The sequence below is a fragment of the Spinacia oleracea genome, chromosome 4, assembly GCF_020520425.1.
Source record: "Spinacia oleracea cultivar Varoflay chromosome 4, BTI_SOV_V1, whole genome shotgun sequence".
Taxonomy (NCBI): domain Eukaryota; kingdom Viridiplantae; phylum Streptophyta; class Magnoliopsida; order Caryophyllales; family Amaranthaceae; genus Spinacia; species Spinacia oleracea.
The window spans coordinates 87,790,283-87,812,852 of NC_079490.1; the positions used below are offsets into that span (position 1 = coordinate 87,790,283).

General features: G+C 37.8%; 1 protein-coding gene across 2 annotated transcripts; it reads left to right on the forward strand.

Moving 5' to 3' along the window:
- Window positions 1-1,563: 1,563 nt before the first annotated feature.
- LOC110798077 (uncharacterized) lies at window positions 1,564-7,021 on the forward strand. 2 transcript variants are annotated; one of them, XM_022003213.2, is made up of 5 exons: window positions 1,564-1,764; window positions 2,940-3,033; window positions 3,148-3,252; window positions 6,004-6,242; window positions 6,625-7,021. In XM_022003213.2, the coding sequence occupies exons 1-5, from the start codon at window positions 1,601-1,603 to the stop codon at window positions 6,635-6,637; spliced, it is 615 nt and encodes a 204-aa protein (XP_021858905.1). In that variant the 5' UTR covers window positions 1,564-1,600; the 3' UTR covers window positions 6,638-7,021. The 2 variants fall into 2 exon arrangements, with proteins under 2 accessions (XP_021858905.1, XP_021858904.1); XM_022003212.2 differs by lacking the exon at window positions 6,625-7,021 and having other exon boundaries at window positions 1,565-1,764; window positions 6,004-6,412.
- Window positions 7,022-22,570: the final 15,549 nt, after the last annotated feature.

The window sequence follows — 22,570 nt, forward strand, 5'->3', positions numbered from 1 at the left end:
TACCCGAAAACCCGACTTGAACCGACCGAACCCGTGACTGTCCATGACCCGAAATTACCCGACCCGAAAAAATCGATAACCGATTTTAATCCGATGTTGTAACACCCGACCCCGAACCCGACACCTGACCCGAAGATGACCGATAACAGAACTGACCCGGCCGAACAATGACCCGAACCCGATTAGATACCCAACCCGATGTCAACCCGAAACCGATTGTAACTCGATGAAACCTACTATTGACCCGACCTGTGACAACCCGCTACCCGATTTACCCGACCTGTTGATAACCCGACTTGTCATTGACACGACCAAATATTAACTTCAACGATAAATCTATTTTAACTATTTATTACTATATACTGAAAAATTAAAACGCTAAAAAATTAAAACGTGTTGAAAAACTTAACGTTTTTATATAAACTAGTTTTTACCCCGTGCGATGCACGAGTTTCTTAATTCAAAAATTCGGGTACATCATATATGTCATATAAAGTAGGATACGCAAATTTTGAAAAAATAAAATGTGATACATTTGGAGTATAATGAAATTAAATTTAGAATGTGAAATAAATAAAAGTGTTTTTGAAATAAAATGAATATCTAAGTAATTAAGGAGGAGAATGGAAAAGATGAATATAAATGATGATTTAACAAAAAAATAAAATAATATAAAAGATATGACACGTGGCATCATTACATGCAAACATTGTGTTTTAAAATATTAGAATAGATAAACAAAAGTAAAGTAAAACTTGTTTTGTTTTTACAATAATTTCGAGTTATGTTTTGCAATTTGGATGAGATGAAAGGTAGGAATTGAATCTAACATCCTAACTGACAGTCTTTCTATTTGTCTGCGCGACCTACGTCAATGTGCTCAACAACGAGAAAAACGGTTACACTATCACACAGGAGACTCGCATTGGCTCGAGAGCCACTCACTTACCCCTCATTCCAAAAATGAAATTCGAGTTGCCGGAGTAAATGTATTTCACTTTCACATTTTGAGATGACCAAATCGATCATTGGTTAGTAATCCATATTTACCTTATACATCTATTGACTTGACAAAAACACACGATTATTTGGTCTATATAAAATTTAACTCTAAAATAAGTTAAACAATATTTTTTACAATATAAAATAATTAAAATGTATAGGTTAATTATCAGACCCGAGTTTGACCCGTCCCCGAGAGTGACCCGACCTGAATTCTATCTGATCCGCTTATTATCCGATCCAAACCAAGACCCGAACTCGAAAAAATAACCGTGTTGCAAACCGACTTAAACCCGACTCGATAAGACCCGAACCCGAAATTACCTGCTACAAACCGACTTAAACCCGACCCGATAAGACTCAAACCCGAAATCAAACCTGACGAAATGTGACCCTACCCGAACTGAACCCGAGATAGGAAAAAACCCGACATGACCGACCGAACCCGAACTCAGCCCGGATGGAGTATTAACCGGACACGAGCCATATTATGACCCGAGACCCGAGATGACCCGACCCAAACCCGATCCCATAACCTGTTTTGACAGCTCTGGCCCATGTATCATACGTCGTATGAGGCCTGCAAAATAATTTTTTCATGGAAGATTTCGAGAGGAAGGTGACAATTTCAGAGGAAATGGAAACTGGTAATCCCAATATCAAATCCTTTGGAGAAGATTCAAGATCGAGCATCCTTATTTTGCTTCGTAAGTTTCTCTCTATTCAGCAACGAAGAGCCGAAGCTTATGCCAAATTACGCGAGTATAAACCCTAAACCCTTTCTCTTGGTATACGTTTTCTAATTATATTGATTGCAGTAATTTAATTTGATTTGTACAAATTCTACATTGACTTACTGCTCATTTGATGTGGGATTAATACAGCATATCGATTATTAGCAATTTAATTCACTTATATTTTAATTCATTAATGCATTTACCCATTCAAATGTTGGAACTGAAATTCGTTGAAGTTATGCGGCAACTTAAATTAGGTTTATGATGTTAACCTGGTTGAAATTGATATCTTGTGTATTCTGAAGGAAGCTGTGGTGTGATGGGAAGATACCGTTTTTGTCGATTTTTACTGCTATATTGAAGGTTCTTTTCTGGTTATTGGTTGGATGATCGGTGTTTCGGATTTGAGTATTTGGGTTGTTAATATATTATGGATTGTATGAGTTGATCCGATGTCTGAACACTGATGCATTCTATTATTCTATTAATATTGGTATAAGGATAATATAGAACTTTCGTAGTTGTATTTGCTTCAAATAGGTTGATGTATATGTAGAAAAACCTCCTTTTGTCCTTGGGCTGTCAAGCATTATGAGAGAATTTCGCCATACCAGTATTGGTTGGGAATTAGTTGGTGTGGGATTTTAAAAGTAGCGTCCATCTCTGTGTCAAATGGTAAACTCCCAGTTTCGTTGGCAGCAGTGGGCACCGGGCACTGGATACCCTGCCTAAAGGTTTTTGGATTTGATCTAAATAGTACTCATGTTATTTTTCAAGTTTCTTAATTCCCGTGAAAAAAGTCAAATGGGCACTATATTATGGGACGGAGGGAGTAAAAGACTAAAAGGTTGGATTTAAATAATTGAAGTTAATATCTTTTGGAAACAAGAACCATTTTATTTTGAGTTGTTTCTAGAAAAACCTTTTCTATGATCACTAATCATTGCTTGATGAGTTCTGGAGATGCAAGTTCCTCTTCTACAGAAATTACTTTTTTTTCTCTTTAAACTGGTGCATGCAGAACACCTGGTTAGATTCCTTTAATTGTGAGTGTGGCACAAAAGTTAATATCATTGCAGCCTAAAATTTTACATAATTGCTCGGTGATGGTTATTCACTGCTTTATTACATGTGCTAGCTTCAATGTAGTTTTTCCATCTTGTATTATCTGATATATGGCATTATGGAAAAACACAACAGTGGTTTTGCAGAGTACATGATCTCAGGGAAGGAGTCAACTTACCAACAGCTTTGCAGTGAGATCACAGAGGAGTTCAGTGATTGCTCTAAACAAGTAGGACCTTTGATCTAATAGCTTCTTTGTCTTTTGCTTTTCTGTTTCTTTCTTTTATGCTTTATGTTCCTTTGTTTCCCCAATCAATATTGAAATTCTTTTTTGTTCGTGCAGGTCCGGGAGATGGAATCTCAATTTCTGAAGCCTGACTGCTTTAGAGATGATCTTGCTCGATTACTAAGGGCTGTTCAGGAACTGGAAAAGCTAAAACTTCATCTGGTAAAATAGTTTATTTAGAAGTTCATTATATTTACTAAAGGAAATGGAGTCTTTCCATGGATCTATTTTGGATTTGCTAATACAGTAAAAGTTATTTGTCTTACACATTCTAGTTGGTGGTGAAAATTTGATGTACTTGTTCATCTGGTTCATGCACCTATGTTTAATATTTTTATTTATCATGTGCATTTGAAATGATCAGGGGCAATTTTTTTTTGCTCTAAGCATATTTGAAGATGTCTCTACATGAGAAGGTCAGAAGAATATTGTCTTGACAATCCAGATACTATATCCATCTATTGTCAATATGTGGTTTTTTTTTTTACTATAGTACACTGTGCATCAAATATCATACCATGCCTTCTCTTCTTCTGCCCAATTGACTTTTTTCAGTATGATTATGTTTATAGGATGGTAGAGATCTGGTTACATATTTTGACTTGCTTTTAGAATCTTTTTCGTATTTCACTTCCATAACAGAAGCTGCAAACTAGGAGTGGGTATTTATTGTTAGCTTACATCCTTGAATAACACTACTTCATGAGTAATGTCCTTTACGTTTTTGAGCACTTCTTACGCTCCTGCTTAGGTTGATAGTTTTATTCCTAATATGAGTTGAACACAGAGTTAGAAAATAAAAATGGTGTTTAAAGGTTTCACTGGACATTAGCAAGAATCATTACACTTAAACCTGATACATTCACAAACTCAACAGCTCGGATATTATCGTAGCCGAAAGTCTAGCAAGTTTCTATAAAACTGGAAACAAATATTTTCTAAACACAGTCTCTAATGCAGGATTAATGAAATATAGAAGTTGGTACATTACTCCAGCACATTTTATTAGAACAAACTGTATTCCAGAGTACTTGTTTATGAGTATTTCTGTTCATAATGTTAACTTGCAACAAGAAATATAGATGCTGTTGCTCCAACTCATCACTTGACTCTTAGGTGTCTGTATCAACATGATGCTCCAGTAAACACAATGCGGTTTGTTGCCTGGGATTCAGGTGTTTCCCAGGATGGAGGTTGCGTGATTGACCGGGGAGAGAGAGAGATAGAGAATTAGCAGGTCTAAAGAAATTGAAAAGAAATCAGGGTTTTGGTTTTTTAGTTGTTACTGAATATATGATACTAAAATCTCACTTCAGCTTTCCCACAACTTTGGCACGAACTTCTTGTGTCAGACTACCATCCTTAGAGAACTTCATCCTCCAAAGTTAGGGTTTACCCCTATGAGCGGTGCAAATCCTGATTCCTGACTCGAATTTTATACCATTATTCTGGCTTGCATAAATAATAAGCTTATTTTGGGCTATTCTCACATGAGCTTTATTTTGATATTTTCTTAGGCATGCTGCTACACTTGTGATTGAGTTTGAGTTTTAGTTTTAGGTTAGAGGAAAGATGAGGAAGACAAAGTTTTCCATGGATTTTAATTAAAATTATGCAAAGATCTCTTTTAGGATGAGGGGTGATATTACATGTGTGCTTGTTACGTTTTTTTTGTCTTGCTATTCTAATGGGTGATACCACATACAGAGATACCTATTTCTGGATTAGTGTAAATGGCGTGATTTCTTCTTGACTTATGAAGCGTCATTTTCACTTGTCAAATTTAGTTACTAATTTCTTCATCAAATTTTCGTGTTAGTTTTCAATTAGGTAAGGTGATTATAAAGCCTGGGTGATTTCCTTTAACCTGAAACTATCGGCTGATTTTAAAGCCTGGGTGATTTCCTTTAACCTGAAAGGCTGAAACTATCATAAAGTTATAGTATTCATTCATTATCATTCATTATCATTACCCCATTGCCTCAAATAGGCTCCCGCAAGAAGCGGGGTAAGGGGGGGTCGGATGTATGCAACCTTACCTCTACAATTGCAGAGAGTTTGTTTCCAATTGACCCAAAAGCGACAACGGGACAACAACGGGACGACTATCTTCTACTTCATGGAAAGGAAGCGAAGAGGTATTAAGAGCCATTTTGATTTAGTCCATTACATCCCACGGCCAAAAGAACAAATGAATCTTTGGCTCCATCTTAAATGAACACCATAAAGTTATAGTATTCACATGTTAAAATCTTGAAACGTTTTAGATATGACGACAACTATGCTGCTGGAATAACTTACATATATTGTGAAGCGTAAACACTATCAAGCTTTTCATATTGTCTATTTTTATTACACTGGATTAGTTAAAATCAATTATCAAATTTTGTGGGGAAGGCCTGTAAGAATTTTTCTGGACTAACTTGCATAATTGTTGTTACAGCTGCATAATTTTGAGCTTTTCATCTGTCTAATTTTATTACACTTAATTGGTTAAAAATCAATTTTCAAATTTTGTGGGGAAATCCTGCACGAATTATATTGATTGAGAAAATACTATCCAGCCTTCTAATAATTTAAATAACTAATTGATTGGACTGATAGATTTTACTCTCTGGATTCGTCTTGGATTCTTTCTGTGTCCTCCTAAAGTGTGAAGTCCTTTGTTTATTGTGGAGTAAGATTTCTTCTTTAAGGGCTAAATCTGTAGCACACCCACTAACCATATGCTGCGCAAGAAAGCATATTAGTATATTTCCCCCTAAATTATGTATTGTGCTTCCATACTGCATATTACCCTACCTTGATGATCCTACAGGACCTCTTAAAAAATGACTTGTTTTAGTTCAATTCAACAAACAGATGAGTCTATTCTTATGTGACACTTTTTTGTCTGTTGGTGTTGGTCGAAAGACTCTAATAATGCAGGTGTTGAAGAAGGCTGGGCGACCATCAGAACGACTTGTAACTCATGAGAATTGCAGGTTTAAGAAGGCAATGCATCATGAGTGTGTGCATGTCCAGGAGTTAACTGATGCTGCTGGAACTGAAGAAGCAGAAGCAGACGCAGAGTATGATAATGCTGTCAAGGAAGCCATTGTAGGCGTGCAGGAGGCTGTCATTTCTATAAATGAACACTTGGAAGAAGTTAGGTATGAAATTGCTGCCCTTGAATCTGACTGAACTTCTGAGGGGCCGGGAGATATTGCTAAAGCCTTTTTTTTTTTGCTTGTTTACAACAGCTCATCTTACCAGTTGATTAAATACATGTATATTTTTAGTAACTTTTTCCTATAAAGATAATGAATCGTTCGTGACTAAACTGTATGTGCACTATACAGTACCGTAGATCTTATTACTAGGTGTTCACTGCAGTATTCAGGATTACTAATAAGAACATGCATAATAGAGTGTATGTTCAATCTTATGAAATAACCGATGAACATATAGGGTTTTAAATTATTAACCATTAAAATGTCAATATTGATCCATTTGGATTGTCCATGATGGCCTTTTCATTGATTTTAACGATAGGATTTATCTATGAATGGAAAAGGGGTGCTTCGGATCGGGAGTAATCACTGGTGATAGGGAATAAATAGGGTGCTAACCTCACTGAAAGGAATTCAACGATACCACTGTAATGCCTCAGTTTGAATCAATAACATAGAACACTAGCCATTTGTATTTTCCACTCAACCTTTTGTGTACAATAATTTTATTATTGGGGACAAAGTAACTTTTAACCAAGGTGGGTGTGACTTTATCTATGTTGATTATCTTTGTAAATTATAAGGGAAGTTTTTGTCATTTACTCCCTAACAAACTAGATTTGTCACATTTGACGGCCCTGTGCTATGCATAAAAATTATAATAGCATTACGTGACAAATAAAATGGAGTATTAAATAAAAATTAGCGAAAGAGCTTTATATTCATTACTATTTACTAATCTATACTTAGGACGAGTTACTCACTTTTTTTACATGACTAGTCACTCCAAGGTATATATAAAACCGTCTTGTAAAAATGTTACATAAACTAAAAGCACTTACAAATTTATAGAAATTCCAATTAGTAGAAGTAATTATCTATATTTTTTGTGGGGAAAGTACGTATATAGAAAATGACAACACAATAGAGCCACTTAAAAGAGTATGTAGCTCTATAAAAGATAAACTTTTGGTAGGATGTAGATCATCAAGTTTATGTGCTTGAGTTCTCTATGTTCCTCTACAATGCCCCTGAACTCTTATAAGTTGTACATTTAACACATAAATAACAAGTCAAACTCTTTGCAAAAAGAGTGAGGGAAAAAGCAGAACAAAGGGAGCGATTTAACTAACTACTGCATTTTTTTCATACAGTTGATAAGAGAGAAAAGCATAAAATTGAATATCCCAACTGTCAATATGATTGAGTGCTTACAGTCCATAGAGATAAAACCATATGTAGTAACACAAATGGTTAGAATAGCAGATACAAACGAGACCATTAACCATATTTTGACCGCTTTATACTTTCTAACTTGTTCCACATGTAAAAAAAACTGAACCAAAAGGGATACAGTTAGTGACTTTGGTCCTCAGCAAGGAGTGCGGGTAGCTGCCGCGTTTTCATTGATAGTAAAGGGTATGGGATTTGTTGGAGCAGGTAAATGCTCAATACTGTCGACTTCACCTACAACCTTTGGTAGAGGCCGTGTAGCTTTTGGAATTAGCCTTCCCTTCTTGGCAAACCACTCAGCCTTTAGTAATGCTTTCAAATGTAACTTATTGTAGTGCACTTTCCTCAATGATCCTCATGCAGCCTCCACGACTGCCTTTGCTCGCACTGCCACCCTAAACCCCTACAGCAGCATATTCAACCAAAGTTTTCAGTTTTCAGTTGACATTTTATATTTTTCATATCGATCACATGTTTTGCTGATAAATCTATACAACTTTTCTAGTTGAAATCAATTCAAATAACGTTGCATCTCACGTAGAAAATATATAACTAGTGTCCGCTTATTCTTACAGAGATATCTTTATATGTTGACTTTATTCTTTAAAACTATGCTAGCTGGGGAGCAAAGGTCATTTCTAGGTGGAAAGAAGGAAGTCAGGCACCATGTAAATTGTAAGTAACTACTAACACAAAATTGGACTTGTAAAATTCACAATAACGGTGAAGAGCATGCAGAAGAAACGAGACATATAGCAGACTACGACAAAAACATCATTCATTTCCAACATAGCAGAAATTCTTTGACACACAATTACCTCAAGCTGGATTGACCATATTACTTTTTATCGCATCCCATCAGCCTCACTCCATCCTCTATCTACTTTCTTATCGCACTTGCCTCCTATTGGTGGCAAGTGTTTCAAATGTAAATCCAATAAAAATCAATGATGATGAAAAGAAGTTAGCATACTAATTAAGATAATATTTTACACAAACCTTGAGAGTTATCATCGTGATCAGCTTAAATAAATCAATTGCTCCCATATTTATGAGCTTGGCAATCTTCCCCAACCCTACTGGTTGCCATAGAGACATCACAAAAGATTTAAATGAAAGCAAAGAATTAAGCAGAAAAAAGTTGAATTAGATTAATATTTTTTTGTAAACATGAAATTCAAAGTCAGCAATAATAACAAATACAAACCCTGTATAATTATTACAACATATGTTCCCCTATACAAATTTACCCCCCTCCCTCCTCTGCCCCTCTCACCTCAGCCCATCCCTGCCTTAAATCACCACCACCACCACCACTGCTCCTGCGGCACTGCACCTGCGGCACTGCACTACTCACTGGAATTTGTCGCTGCCTCTGTAGCTGCCCCTGACTGCCGCTGTCCTTAGGGCTGAGCAAAACTATCTGATTATCCGAAAATCTGAAAATCTGAAAATCTGAAAATCTGATCCGATTTTTTGGATACCCTATCCGAAAATTGATATCGGATCGGATATCCGATCCGAAAAGTTTGGATATCGGATACCTTTTGGATATTGATTTTCAAATTTTCGGATATCCGATATCCGAAATATATCCGAAACTAAATTTTTAATCCCTTAACGTAAATCAATTGTACCCATATTACTTGGGCCATTTAAAGTTATTCTTCCATCTAAGGCCCAATTCCATATAACTATTTCATTTGTGGATGTCTTTACCCATACAGCCGTACTTTTCTTCTTCTTTTTTTCATTTTCCCCCTGTACAAACCTAACATTTTCTTCCTCCTCTTCTCTTTCTTACAAATCCTCCATTACCATTTACAACTACATGCTCCGTATATTTTTCCCAACTAAAGCCATGACACCAACTCCTTAACAACATCAAACTCGTCGATCTCGCCATCGTTCGTCAAGTGACTCCAGTAAAAGCACGATGCATAGATAGATCTAGATAAGCTAAACTGCCATTTTTTTTAATTATTCTTGTAGATTTGATTATATTTCTTGATTCTGAATTTGTAGATCTGATAGTTTTTTTTTTGTAATTTTGCTTTTTTAGATCCGCACATAGTTGTCTCCTTAAATTTATACTTTGTATGATTTGGGGAAAGAGAAAAGAGAACTATTTTCTGTAAGTATCAATCTCAGTGGATCTAACAAATTTGCTGATGATGATAAAAATTTGGCAAATTTGTCAAAAACTACCTTATAAAATATGATTTTTGCGAAAAACAACCTTATAAAAAAAATATTGTAATAAACTACCTTATAAAAAATTTATGTTGTAAGATACTACCTTTTTCCGAATTATGAACGTTTGATCGAAATTTCGGGATTGACTTTACCATATATATGTCACGTGCCATTTAATTACGTCTTTCCCGTTAGATGTCGCGTAATATGCACCTAGTAAAGTCAACGTCGTAATTTTAAATTAATGCTCATAATATGGCCAAAGGTAGTATCTTACAACATAAAAATTTTATAAGGTAGTTTATTACAACATTTTTTTTATAAGGTAGTTTTTCGCAAAAATCATATTTTATAAGGTAGTTTTTGACAAATTTGCCTAAAAATTTAAATGATTATGGTTCTATACTTCTTATAAGCTTTAAATTGATTGAAATAATAGCGGTTTAATATTTGACTTTCAAGCCTTTAGATAGTAAATGATAGATCTGCAATTTTTTTTTTCTTGATAAATAAGCGATATTCGAATTTCGGATATCCGCCTATATCCGATCCGAAATTATTCGGATATCGGATATCGGATACCCAAAATTTTCGGATCAGATACGGAGATTAAAAATTGCAAATTTCGGATACGGATATCCGATCCGAATTGTGATTTCAGATCGGATATCCGATCCGTGCTCAGCCCTAGCTGTCGCTGCCTCTGCCTAAGTCGTTGTCGCTGCTGGAGAAAAGCGCAACCACCTGCGCCGTGTGCCCCTGTCGCTCCCCTGCTTGAGAAAATCGGATCTAATTCTTCCGCTGTCACTACCCTGCTGGAGAAAACTATCCACCCGTAGATGGATCCTAGGTGAACGGTCAAGAGAAACCCAAAGATGCCGCCAAAGAGGGTGACAATGGTTCAACCGTCCCTACCTTCGCCGGCTTCGCGTAGTATTGTTTCGATTTTTTTTATTTTTTAAGTTTAAGTTTCTTGTGCCGCCCAGAAATGGCGGTGGTGGCCATGGTTGTGCCGTCGTGGAAAAGAGATGGCGACCATGGTTCAGCCGCAGATCTAGGGCGACTGAACCATGGCCGGCGCCGCTTTTCCACGGCGGCACCACCATGGTAACAACCGCCATTTTTGTGCGGCATGATACATTTTAAAAAAATAATTTAAACAGATTTGTTAAATGATTTTTTTAAAACTAATTATAAATGTCATAATATTTAAGAAATATAAAATTAAATAAAATGCAAACACAAATTTAAAGAAATATTTTTTTAAAAATCAAACACATAGGCGCCTAAAAAGGGCTCGAATTTTTTTTTAATAACAGAGCTGCAGCCAAGAATTGGCGGCAGAGCTCCATGGTGGCCCTCCCAGAAAAGGCGGCACCCACCATGGCTCAGCCACCCTATATATGCGGCTGAGCCATATGGTGGGTGCTGCCTTTTCTTGTCGGGCCACCATGGAGCTCCCCTCACAATTCTGGGGCGCAATGACACTCAATTTAAATAAATGTATAAAAAGTTTGAACTTCCGACAACGAGGCTGCCACATGGTGAAGGAGGTGAAGGAGATGGTGGTGAAGGACGTGAAGGAGATTGTGAGGGGGTCGAAAAAGCACGAGGCTAATGCGTGACCTCGTCCCTCGTGGGCGTGACGTCGTCAGATCAAGTCTAGTTAGATTTCCTGTGAGTTTACACCCAATCGACTAGTAATATAGGAGTCGCCATTCAGTTTTTAACGACAATGAGAAAAACTGACAAAATTCGGTTATCGTGACATAAAGGGAGTGCAATTATGTTCGACCATGACGGCTATAGGTTCCCTTGTGATCCCTGGTGTGGGGATCGCTCAACGTACACCCGCAGGGCAGAGATTGAGAGTTCGGGGGACTATAACTACCGAGAGGAGTGCTCATCGATAACTTCAGAGGCAGGTTATCCTTACTAGCTCAGCATAAATAATTGAAGGGACATGCGTTTAAACTATTAAACTATTCTGAATTGATTTTAGCAATATGCAACACATAATACTAAATCGATCATGATTATCTTATTTAGATTGATTTAAGGTACCTAGCATGGTAATTCAATTGTCCAAGGTATTATCTTATTAGGCGTGATAGATCAATCAAGTTAATAGTTTGACAATGTTATAAAAGGGTGATGAAAGCGATTAAATCATATGAGGGACACATTACAACGCACCCTTGAGAGGTGCGTTACGGTTCTCAGAAAACTAACCACTTGGTTTTGCTATTTCTCCTTTTATTTAACGAATCTCGGGTTTCTAAGCAGTGTTCCAGTATTTAGGCTTAATTCATCAGCTACAAGAGACAGGATGCGTTCTGTTCGACTTTTGGGCCGATTGCGACAGAACGCCGGATCAATTTTGCAGCGTGAGGCTAGGCTTAAGGCTAGAGTCAATACTCAGGTTATGGAATTGTGTGTTGTGTTTACGTCGGTTTTTAGGCTATATTTATAGGGAAAGAGTTTGTGGAAAGATAGATCTTTAGAAAACGAATCCAAAAGGAATTCGGAGACGACACGGCCCCAGGTATTTTCAGCGCCCAGGGCTGGGCGCCGAAGATTTCGGCGCCCAGACCCAGGCGTTGAAAATAGGATCTGGCCGAGCCTTTTGTCAGATTTGGACTCTTAAACACGGAGCTTTTGAGACTTATCCGAGTTTCTTAGTGCGTATTAACTTATGACGGAATGCGTCTGGGCCCGTTATGAACTCTAGGTTCGTTAGGAATTTAATTAATACGTAACTCTTATTTTCGAATTATAACAGGAATATAATTCCTTTTGCCAATTCTATCTCTTTTAGGACTTATGTTGGAGTGCAACACCTAATTATGACAGATTTCTATCTTTTATGACTTTGCCACTTTTAACAACTACTTCTTGCGACAGTTACTATTCTTAGCAGGTTTTTATAAATAGCAGTTTTGGCTGAAATGAAAGGGTGATTGAGATTTGTTATTTTACAGGAGATGCGTTGCCAAGTGGAGATTTATGTTCTCATCATCAAACCTTCCCTTTCGGGAATGGGGAAAAAAGCAGGTGTCTACAGTTAGCCCCACTTTGACTGAGTCTTGGAGTAAGACGATGGTCAAAGTATCAGACGGAGTGCATCATACAAGCCATGGTGTATGTGACCTGTTTTGCTAGGGTCTCACGAGCCCCCGAGTGATAACATTTGACTTAAGGGTCATCACTTGAAGTGTTAACACATTCCTCACGTGTCATTGGAATTTGTTAAGTATAGAAACTCCCTCACTTTGTCATTGGAAGTACCTACAGATGTATAGAAACTCCCTCACTTTGTCATTGGAAGTATCTACAGACGTTTTCGAAATCAAAGCTATAAAGCGTAACCAGGCCTGGCCAAGCCCGATCACGAGGTAAAAATGTTTTTAAAGATTCTCATTTTCAGGGTTAGCTAAACGAGAAAACCCCCTTGTTTTCATAGGACGTAAAACGAAGGAAAATCCAGTACATCGCTCTTTTTTGGAAAAGCGGAAAACCAATCCTTTGATTTTTGGAAAAGGGAAACCATCTTTTGATTTTTGGATAAAAATAAACCATCCTTTGATTTTTGGAAAAAGATAAACCATCTTTTGATTTTTGGAAAAAGATAAACCATCCTTTAATTTTTGGAAAAGGGAAACCAGGAAAAGTTATCGCTGCAGCGACTAAGGACCTGCGCGGTTAGTGACGCAGACCCCGCCCGCTGAAGGTGGGCGAGCCTGTCCTGCTGAGGGTGGACGCCCCGTCCGATAGAAGTGGACGAATCTGTTTTGATGTTTTGAAAATAAGGACCTACGCGGTTTGTGACGTAGACCCCGCCGGCTGAAGATGGCGAGCCTGTTTTTTGAAGATTTCATTTTATTATTATTTTTTGTTTTCGAAAACTGAGGACCTGCGCGTTTTAGTGACACAGACCCCGCCCGCTGAAGGTGGGCGAACCCGAATTCGTTTTTCTTGATTTGGGACTCGCATGGTTCTGACGCGATCCTGCCTGATCGAGGTGGGCCAGAACCTATTTCATTTATCCTTGGGATTTCTTTTGAGAAATTTTCATTCATTCTTGTAAGAGCGAGTTCTCTCGAGAAATGATCGGGTTTAGTTGTAACCTGAATGTGGGTTTGATGAATCACATTTGTATAGGGTATTTTAGGCGCATTTAGGTTGCATTTCTAGGCATTCGTCACGTTTTATTTGCATTTAAGGTCGTTTTTGCATAATTTGTCGCTATTGTACTCTATTACGCGTCGTTTGTGTTTTCCTTAATATTTCAGGTGATTCTATGGTCATTTGGTTGCATTCGAGTGTTTAATTAGGGTTGGTTTGAACGATAAAAGAACGATATGTTGACTCGAGGATCATTACATGCCTCTTGGGATAAATTTCGAGTCAACAACGAAGCTAAACGCTACTTTTCTAAGCATCAAAACTGACAAGCGTTCACTCTTTTGATAATATCTCAAGTTCTACTGATCGGAACGAGACGATTTTGATTGGGTTAGAAAGTAGACTGAAAGAGCTTTCCAACGATGGGTCACACGGCCTTAGAGGACCTCTAGATCAAGAGTTATGGCGAAAACAAGTGTGACGATGCTGCTGCGGCAACGCTACGCCCACCATCTTCACGAGCACAACAGTTCCCAGCGAGGGATGGCTCGACACCAGCGAGGGATGGCTCGACGCCAGCGAGGGATGGTGCGCGAGATCCCTCGCTGCCTCATTGCTTCGTTGCTTTGCTTTGCTATACACTTCACCAGGCCAACGAGGGATGGTGCGCGAGATCCCTCGCTGCCTCTGCCTTGCTTATGCTTTTACATGCTTCATCGGGCCAGCGAGGGATGGCTCGCCAAGATCCCTCGCTACCATATTTCGCGGCATATTATCCTCTTGTCCGTCCAACTTGTTCGTGCTCGGGTTTTATCGCCACGTCATCGTTCCATCGACCAATCATTGACGACTTCTTTTTTTATTTTCTTATTTATTTATTTATTTTGTTTTAGAAAAGAGAAACTATAAATACTTAAGGGAATTAATTTATTTCTCTTATGTTATTATTTTCCTAGAATTCTTTTAAACGTTCAGTTTTATTTCTCTCTCTACACATTATTGAGCCCTAGTTCATTCCATTCAATTAATCAATCTAGAGGTAATTCAATAATTTCTTTTGCTTTTATTCTTTCTTATTATTTTCGTTTCTTAGATTAATTCGTCCTTTGATTATGAATCTCGTTTTCATTATGTATTTCATGCTTGTTAATTCAATTATGAGCGAGTAGTTATATTCTAGGGCTAAGTTAGGGAAGCCATGTTTATACCATGATTGTTATGCAATAAAGTTTGCTAATCTATAGGTTATTGCTTGAGTAATTCCAATTGATTTGTTCTTAATCGTTGATTCATGTTATCGGCCAATTTCATGGATTAATTATCTAGCTAATAGGAATTAGAATCGAAAGATCGTGTTTTTAGAGGCTTTGTACAATTGGCAATTCTGATTATGTTAGCGATCGTACTGCATATGTTGAATTGAAAGTGTTAAGACCCGACCGTAGGATTAGCATGTACTTTAATTACTCGACCTAGTTTATTCGTTGTCGAATTGAATTGTGTTATTGGATTGGTATAAGCATGGTGAACCGAACAGACACCCTAGACCTTTAATTCATTGATAAATTACGCATTTTTATTATTGTTTTAGCTTTAGTAGTTAATACTCAAACTCAACTTTCGTTATTGAAATAGTTCGTATAATTGGGCAAAAACTAATAGAACTTGTCTCCCTGTGGGATCGACCCGTATTTGCTAAGTATCTGCTAACAACAGACACCGTGCACTTGCGGTATCACTTTTTAATTCATCAAGTTTTTGGCGCCGTTGCCGGGGAGACAGTTTTATTTTTCTTTTTAGCTTTTATTTTTGGTGAGACTACATTGTATATATTTTTTCGTTTGTGTATAAAATTTCCCCTTTTTTTATAATATAAAATGGCATCTATTTGTTTTCCTCAATTTGAGAATGAAGTGTTTTGGAGATATTATTATAGGCTTGGAGATTTTCTTGGTCCAAATCATATTTTTGAACAATGGGAACTATGTATGGTGATTTATGAGGGATTGAATGAAGATACAAGATTGGTGTTGGATTCCATGAGTAGTTATGTATTTGTGGAGAAGACTCCAGAAGAGTGTTGGGACTTAATCGAGCAATTAGCTAGAGATACATATGAGTGGGAGATGACAATGTTTGTTGAACCTACTCTGCAAAAAATTTCTTTTCCTATTCCTCAAACTCACACCCCTCCCCCGTATTATTGTTCTTATTGTCATTGTCATGACCATGATACTTCTCTTTGTCCCTATAACGAGTCATATGTTAGTACTGTCAACCCTTTCCTTCGATTTGATATGCAAAATTTCCAACTCGAACCATCTTATTGTGACATGAAAATCCTTTATAATGATGATGATGATGATGATGATGATGGTGAATTTGTTGAGAATGTTAGTTCGTTGGAGGAAGGTTATCATTTGACTTTTGGCACTGATGAGGAAAACTTGGATATAACGGAGACTTTGGAGGATGAGGAATCACTAATGGTTGTAGAATCGATGGTTGAGGAACCGTTGGTTGCGAAACTTTTGGTTGACGATTTTAGTGATGAGTTTGTTCACGGGGGTGGAATTATAGGTAAAAGCATTAATGTTGAGCCTATATCTCCTCTCGCCTATGTCCCGTTCTCGCGGAGGCTTGATCTTTTTCCTACATCCCCCATGTTAAGTCTTTCGCACTTTATCAATAGGTCTCCATTCCATGATACATTTGACCTTGCCGACCTTGATGCTCATTCTAAAACGTTTACATTGCCTGAGGAGCAATTAGAGGGAAGTTGTATATATTCTCCTTTTTCTTTTTCTTTTTCTTCTTCTTCTGATTCTTTTTCTTTTGAGTTTGGTTTTTCTGCTTATTTATCTAATACCCTATTTGAGAGGATGAATGTGGTTTTACTCAAGCCATATGTAGTGCTCAATGATATGTTTGCAGGGGCATTTGATAAACTACTCAAGGCGTTGGATTCTTCTGATTAACAATTTGAGTAGGGTCGCGCGGGACCTTAAAAATCAGCGCTTACCGGGAGGCAACCTGGTTTACTGTTTTAATTCCTTTTTTTATGACTAACCACCTAATGTGTGCTTAAGTGATGAAATATCTCTCTAGGTACAAGCATTGTTAGGTTTCTTGGCTAGTTTCATTACCACATCGTGGCAGTGGCGTCAAAATCTTTTGGTGCTAAGCTCCTTGTTTGTGAGTTGTCTTTCTCCCCTATTCTCATGTTGTTTTTTGCATCCTCTTTGTTCACATTGAGGACAATGTGTTGTTTAGCTTGGGGGAGGATATTTGTCATCATCAGTTTGCGCATGTTAGTTGCACTTTAGTCTAGTTTTATTGTTTAATAGGTGTTGTGCGCTTTGTACCACTCACTAGGGGTGGGAGTTTACGTACAACGAAAAAAATGTATTGCTTTCTTAATATTAATGTTTCATTCTAGTTGCATTTCATTTTCATTCGTGCGCCTTTGTGTCCTGCATTCGACTTTCAAACCGTGTTCGGGCTTTATTTGACTCTCTTGAGCTTCTTTTTAACTTAGATATGATTTCGAAATTCAGTCGGTTGTGCTATACATTGATAACTGCTTAGCATTGTGTGAAACAATTGAATGGTACGCGGTAAGATGTTGGTCTCGCGTCAAGAATAGCTAGCCAATTACCTTGTAGGTCACCTTACTATGTGTTTGTGTGATTGATGTGACTTGTTATCGTATGATTTTGGCTTGAGATTCATTAGTAGTTTAGTTGCAACTCACGCATGCCGCGTATGACAGAGGCCATTCTCTTAGGAAGCCTTCAGACGAATTTAGAAACATTAGTTCCTGCCTTTCATACCCATGTTGTAGCCTTGTCCTTTTATTCTTTTAACTCCACATAATTGAGCCCTATTAGCCCCGTTGGTTACTTGTCCCGAGTCTAGCTTGGGGGAGCTTCGGTGTTCGTAATGGTTTCATTGATGTTGATTGATTGGCATACTAAGCCAATAGTTCGTGGTTCGAGGCTATGGTTGGATATGTGGTTTGGAGATGGTGCATATTATTTTTGGCACCAAAGCTTGTAACAGTTATGTACTTTCGATTTCATTATTAAGTTTCATTTTTCATTAAAAAAAAATAGAAAAAAAAATAGAAAAAAAAAGTAGAAAAAAAAAATAGAAAAAAAAAGAAAAAAAAAGAAGAGAAAAATCAAAGAAAAATAATAAAAAAAAAATATGTTTTTCGTTTTTGTATGTAGTTTGAAAGCAGGGAAAGGGAATGAAGAAAGATCATTGACATTATATTATGTTTTTCCCTTGGTTATAACTTGGTTGATTGTTCAGGTTTCATGGTTTGATGGAGTTGGATTTTCGGCATTATCACGCCGACGCATATTGTTCAAATTTGCTCCCCCAGTTGGACCTTACTCTCACTTTTTCCCAAATTATACCCTACCCTTTCTTTTTACCTAGCCCCATTACAAGCTTATTTTAAAGACCTCTTGATCGGCATGTTTGTTTTGTGATTGAATGAAAATCGTTTCTTGCTATTCTTATCTTACCCCATGTTGCATCATATATTCATATTCTACAAGGTATGCGGCGACAACTAGCTTGATTGAGAATAGTTTGTGGCTAAGATTGGTTGTTTCAATTGTGGATCATGATGCTTTGTGGTTCTATTTGTATCCGAGCTAGATTTCTGTCTCAATAACTTTGTTTGATTGTTTGCTCGAGAGTTGAATCGGTCTTGCCATGGTTTAATGAAAGTCACGTGCGTCTCATTTCTTTGTCTTTAGTTCAGTGTTGCTTGGGGACAAGCAACAGTCTAGCTTGGGGGAAATTGATGAATCACATTTGTATAGGGTATTTTAGGCGCATTTAGGTTGCATTTCTAGGCATTCGTCACGTTTTATTTGCATTTAAGGTCGTTTTTGCATAATTTGTCGCTATTGTACTCTATTACGCGTCGTTTGTGTTTTCCTTAATATTTCAGGTGATTCTATGGTCATTTGGTTGCATTCGAGTGTTTAATTAGGGTTGGTTTGAACGATAAAAGAACGATATGTTGACTCGAGGATCATTACATGCCTCTTGGGATAAATTTCGAGTCAACAACGAAGCTAAACGCTACTTTTCTAAGCATCAAAACTGACAAGCGTTCACTCTTTTGATAATATCTCAAGTTCTACTGATCGGAACGAGACGATTTTGATTGGGTTAGAAAGTAGACTGAAAGAGCTTTCCAACGATGGGTCACACGGCCTTAGAGGACCTCTAGATCAAGAGTTATGGCGAAAACAAGTGTGACGATGCTGCTGCGGCAACGCTACGCCCACCATCTTCACGAGCACAACAGTTCCCAGCGAGGGATGGCTCGACACCAGCGAGGGATGGCTCGACGCCAGCGAGGGATGGTGCGCGAGATCCCTCGCTGCCTCATTGCTTCGTTGCTTTGCTTTGCTATACACTTCACCAGGCCAACGAGGGATGGTGCGCGAGATCCCTCGCTGCCTCTGCCTTGCTTATGCTTTTACATGCTTCATCGGGCCAGCGAGGGATGGCTCGCCAAGATCCCTCGCTGCCATATTTCGCGGCATATTATCCTCTTGTCCGTCCAACTTGTTCGTGCTCGGGTTTTATCGCCACGTCATCGTTCCATCGACCAATCATTGACGACTTCTTTTTTTATTTTCTTATTTATTTATTTATTTATTTTGTTTTAGAAAAGAGAAACTATAAATACTTAAGGGAATTAATTTATTTCCCTCATGCTTTATTTTTCCTTTAGGTTTCAATTCTCCTAGATTTCTAATTCACGTTCTTTTTTCTCTCTTTTCTTTTTCATGAACTATAGTTTTTCTACAAACTCCATTAATGTAATTCTTTGAGGTATTATTGATTTTCCTTTTTATTTTATTTATTGCTTTTAATTATGTTTTCATTCTTAGATTTGATTTTCATTGTTCGTTTCATGATTGAGTAGTTTGCTTTCTAGGATTTGGGAATCCATGTTTATATTATGAATCCTTATTATTATTGTTGATGGTTTGATTATTCATTGATATTTCTAGTTGATTAGGTTTATATTGTTAATCTTTGCAATCTGATCAATTGTTTGATTAAATCATGCTAATAGAATTTAGAATCGAAAGATCGAATTTTAGAGGCTTACCTACAACTAGCAATTCTGATTATGTTAGCGATCGTACTGCATATGTTGAATTGAGAGTGTTAAGACCCGGCCGTAGGATTAACTTGTGCTCTAGATAATTTGAATATTTGAGTTGTTGATGATGTTTTGATTGATTCTGAACTATGAACATGGTGAACCGTTGCCCTAGATCTTTTAGTTTATTTTTCTATTTATTTTAGTTTAAACATTCAATCCTAAATTTTGTGACATTGTTAGTTTCGCCATACCTTGAAAGCTAGATTTAAATAGCCATCTCTCTGTGGATTCGACCCTGCTTACCCTACTGCATTGTTAGGAGGTTTCGCTAGGATTTTATTTTTGACGGGTGTACGACAGCCTATCAGGGTTGGCAACGTGTCTAAACGGACCATCGTTTCGTGGCCGTCTGCCTTTCATGGTTTTGAACAAGTCTTTGCGGCCCATAGGATGTATGTCACCGTTTAGAACTGACCTAGTTATGCCATTACTTGGGTCCTTGCGGAATGACTGGTGGGACCATATGCGAATGTTAACGGAGACCTTTGCTTTGAGATCGAGTCCGTTTTTTGAATTTGTCCAAGCACGGGACGCAGCCTGAAAGTGTTGTTTCAACTTGCATCGTATATTTTCTTTCTTTCAAGCCCCCAAGCATTCGTACTTGGTGGTCGCTCTTTGCCAAGAAAAGTGCGTATTTTATAACGTCCTTGATCGTGTTTGAGATCGTGCTCGTAAATGCGAGCGACCTTTGTAGTGGTATGCTACTTTGATGAAATCGTGGAGTGCGACTTCATTTTTCGGGCGACAAAGTTTGCTTCATTTTTTCAATGATTAATACAACGAGCTTACTTTGGCCCGGATTGATCTTTTTTTGACAAATAAACGCTTTTAACTAGAGAAACCAACGACGTAATGATTTTTTTTTGTTTCGAAGAATGACCTTGATTGTTATACGTTTTTTTTCTTCTTTATATTGCTTTGAAAAATGGACATATATTTTTTGAGACGAGTCTAAGTTTCGACATTTGCTTTCACTATTTGGGCTCTAAAAGTGCTTTGGGCTTGACCTTGATTACAACAAGGCCCCGTGTCTACTAACACGGTTTTAGGCATTTTCCTGGTTCGCGTTTTGAAAGATTTGGGCTTTGGGCTGCATTTTCATCGCTCCAGGACAAGCGTTAGATATTTCGGCGCCTGTGAGGGGGTCGAAAAAGCACGAGGCTAATGCGTGACCTTGTCCCTCGTGGGTGTGACGATTCTTTTTATTCAATCAAGTGTAATTGGATTTCCTGTGAGTATACACCCAATTGACTAGTAATATAGGAGTCGCCATTCAGTTTTTAACGACAATGAGAAAAACTGACAAAACCCGGTTATCGTGACATAAAGGGAGTGCAATTATGTTTGACCACGACGGCCGTAGGTTCCCTTGTGATCCCTGGTGTGGGGATCTCTCAATATACACCCGCAAGGTAGAGATTGAGGGTTCGGGGGACTGTAACTACCGAGAGGAGTACTTCGCTCGTCGATAACTCCAGAGGCAGGATATCCTTACTAGCTCAGCATAAATAATTGAAGGGACATGCGTTAACTATTAAACTAATCTGAGTTGATTTTAGCAATATGCAACATATAACACTAATTCGATCGTGATTATCTGATTTAAGTAGCATTAAGGGACCTAGCATGATAATCCGATTTCCCAAAAATATTATATTTGTTAGGCGTGATAGAACAATCAGATTAGGTTAGTTTAACAGTTCATAAAAAGGGCGAGGAAAGCAGTTAAATCATCGAAAAGGGACACATTACGACGCACCCTTGAGAGGTGCGTCACGGTTCTCAGAAAACTAACCACTTTGACTTTGCTATTTCTCCTTTTTATTTAACGAATCTCAATTATGGGACAGGATACGTTCTGTTCGATTTATGGATCGATTGCGACAGAACGCGTGAACAATTTCGCAGCGAGAGGCTTAGGCTGAGGGTTGGAGTCAATACTCAGAATAATTGTGTGTTGTTGTGTGTTGTTTCACGTCGGTTTTAGGGGTCTATTTATAGGAAAAAGTGGCGTAGAAAGATAGTTTTCCAGGAATTTGAATACGAAACGGATTAGGAAAAGAATCCGTCCCAGGTATTTTCGGCGCTCAGCTCTGGGCGCTGGAATTTTCGGCGCCCAGGGCTGGGCGTTGAAAATAGGGTCTGGCAGAATTCTTTGGTCAGATTCGGATTCCTGAAATCCGTAGAGTTTGAGATTAATTCGAGTCTTTTAGCGCGTATCAATTTTATGACGGAATGCGTCTGGGCCCGTTACGAACTCTAGGCTCGTTAGGATTTTAATTAATACGTAACTCTTATTTCCGAATCCTATTAGGAATAGGATTCTCGCGGTTTTCTATCTCATTCAGGATTTATGTTGGAATGCAACACCTAATTCTGACAGGTTTCTATCCTTTATGATTTGCCACTTTTAGAAGCTACCTTTTACGGCAGTTACTATTTTTAGAAGGTTTCCATAAATAGCAGGTTTCGGGTGAAATGAAATGGGGAATTGAGAGATTCGTTTATT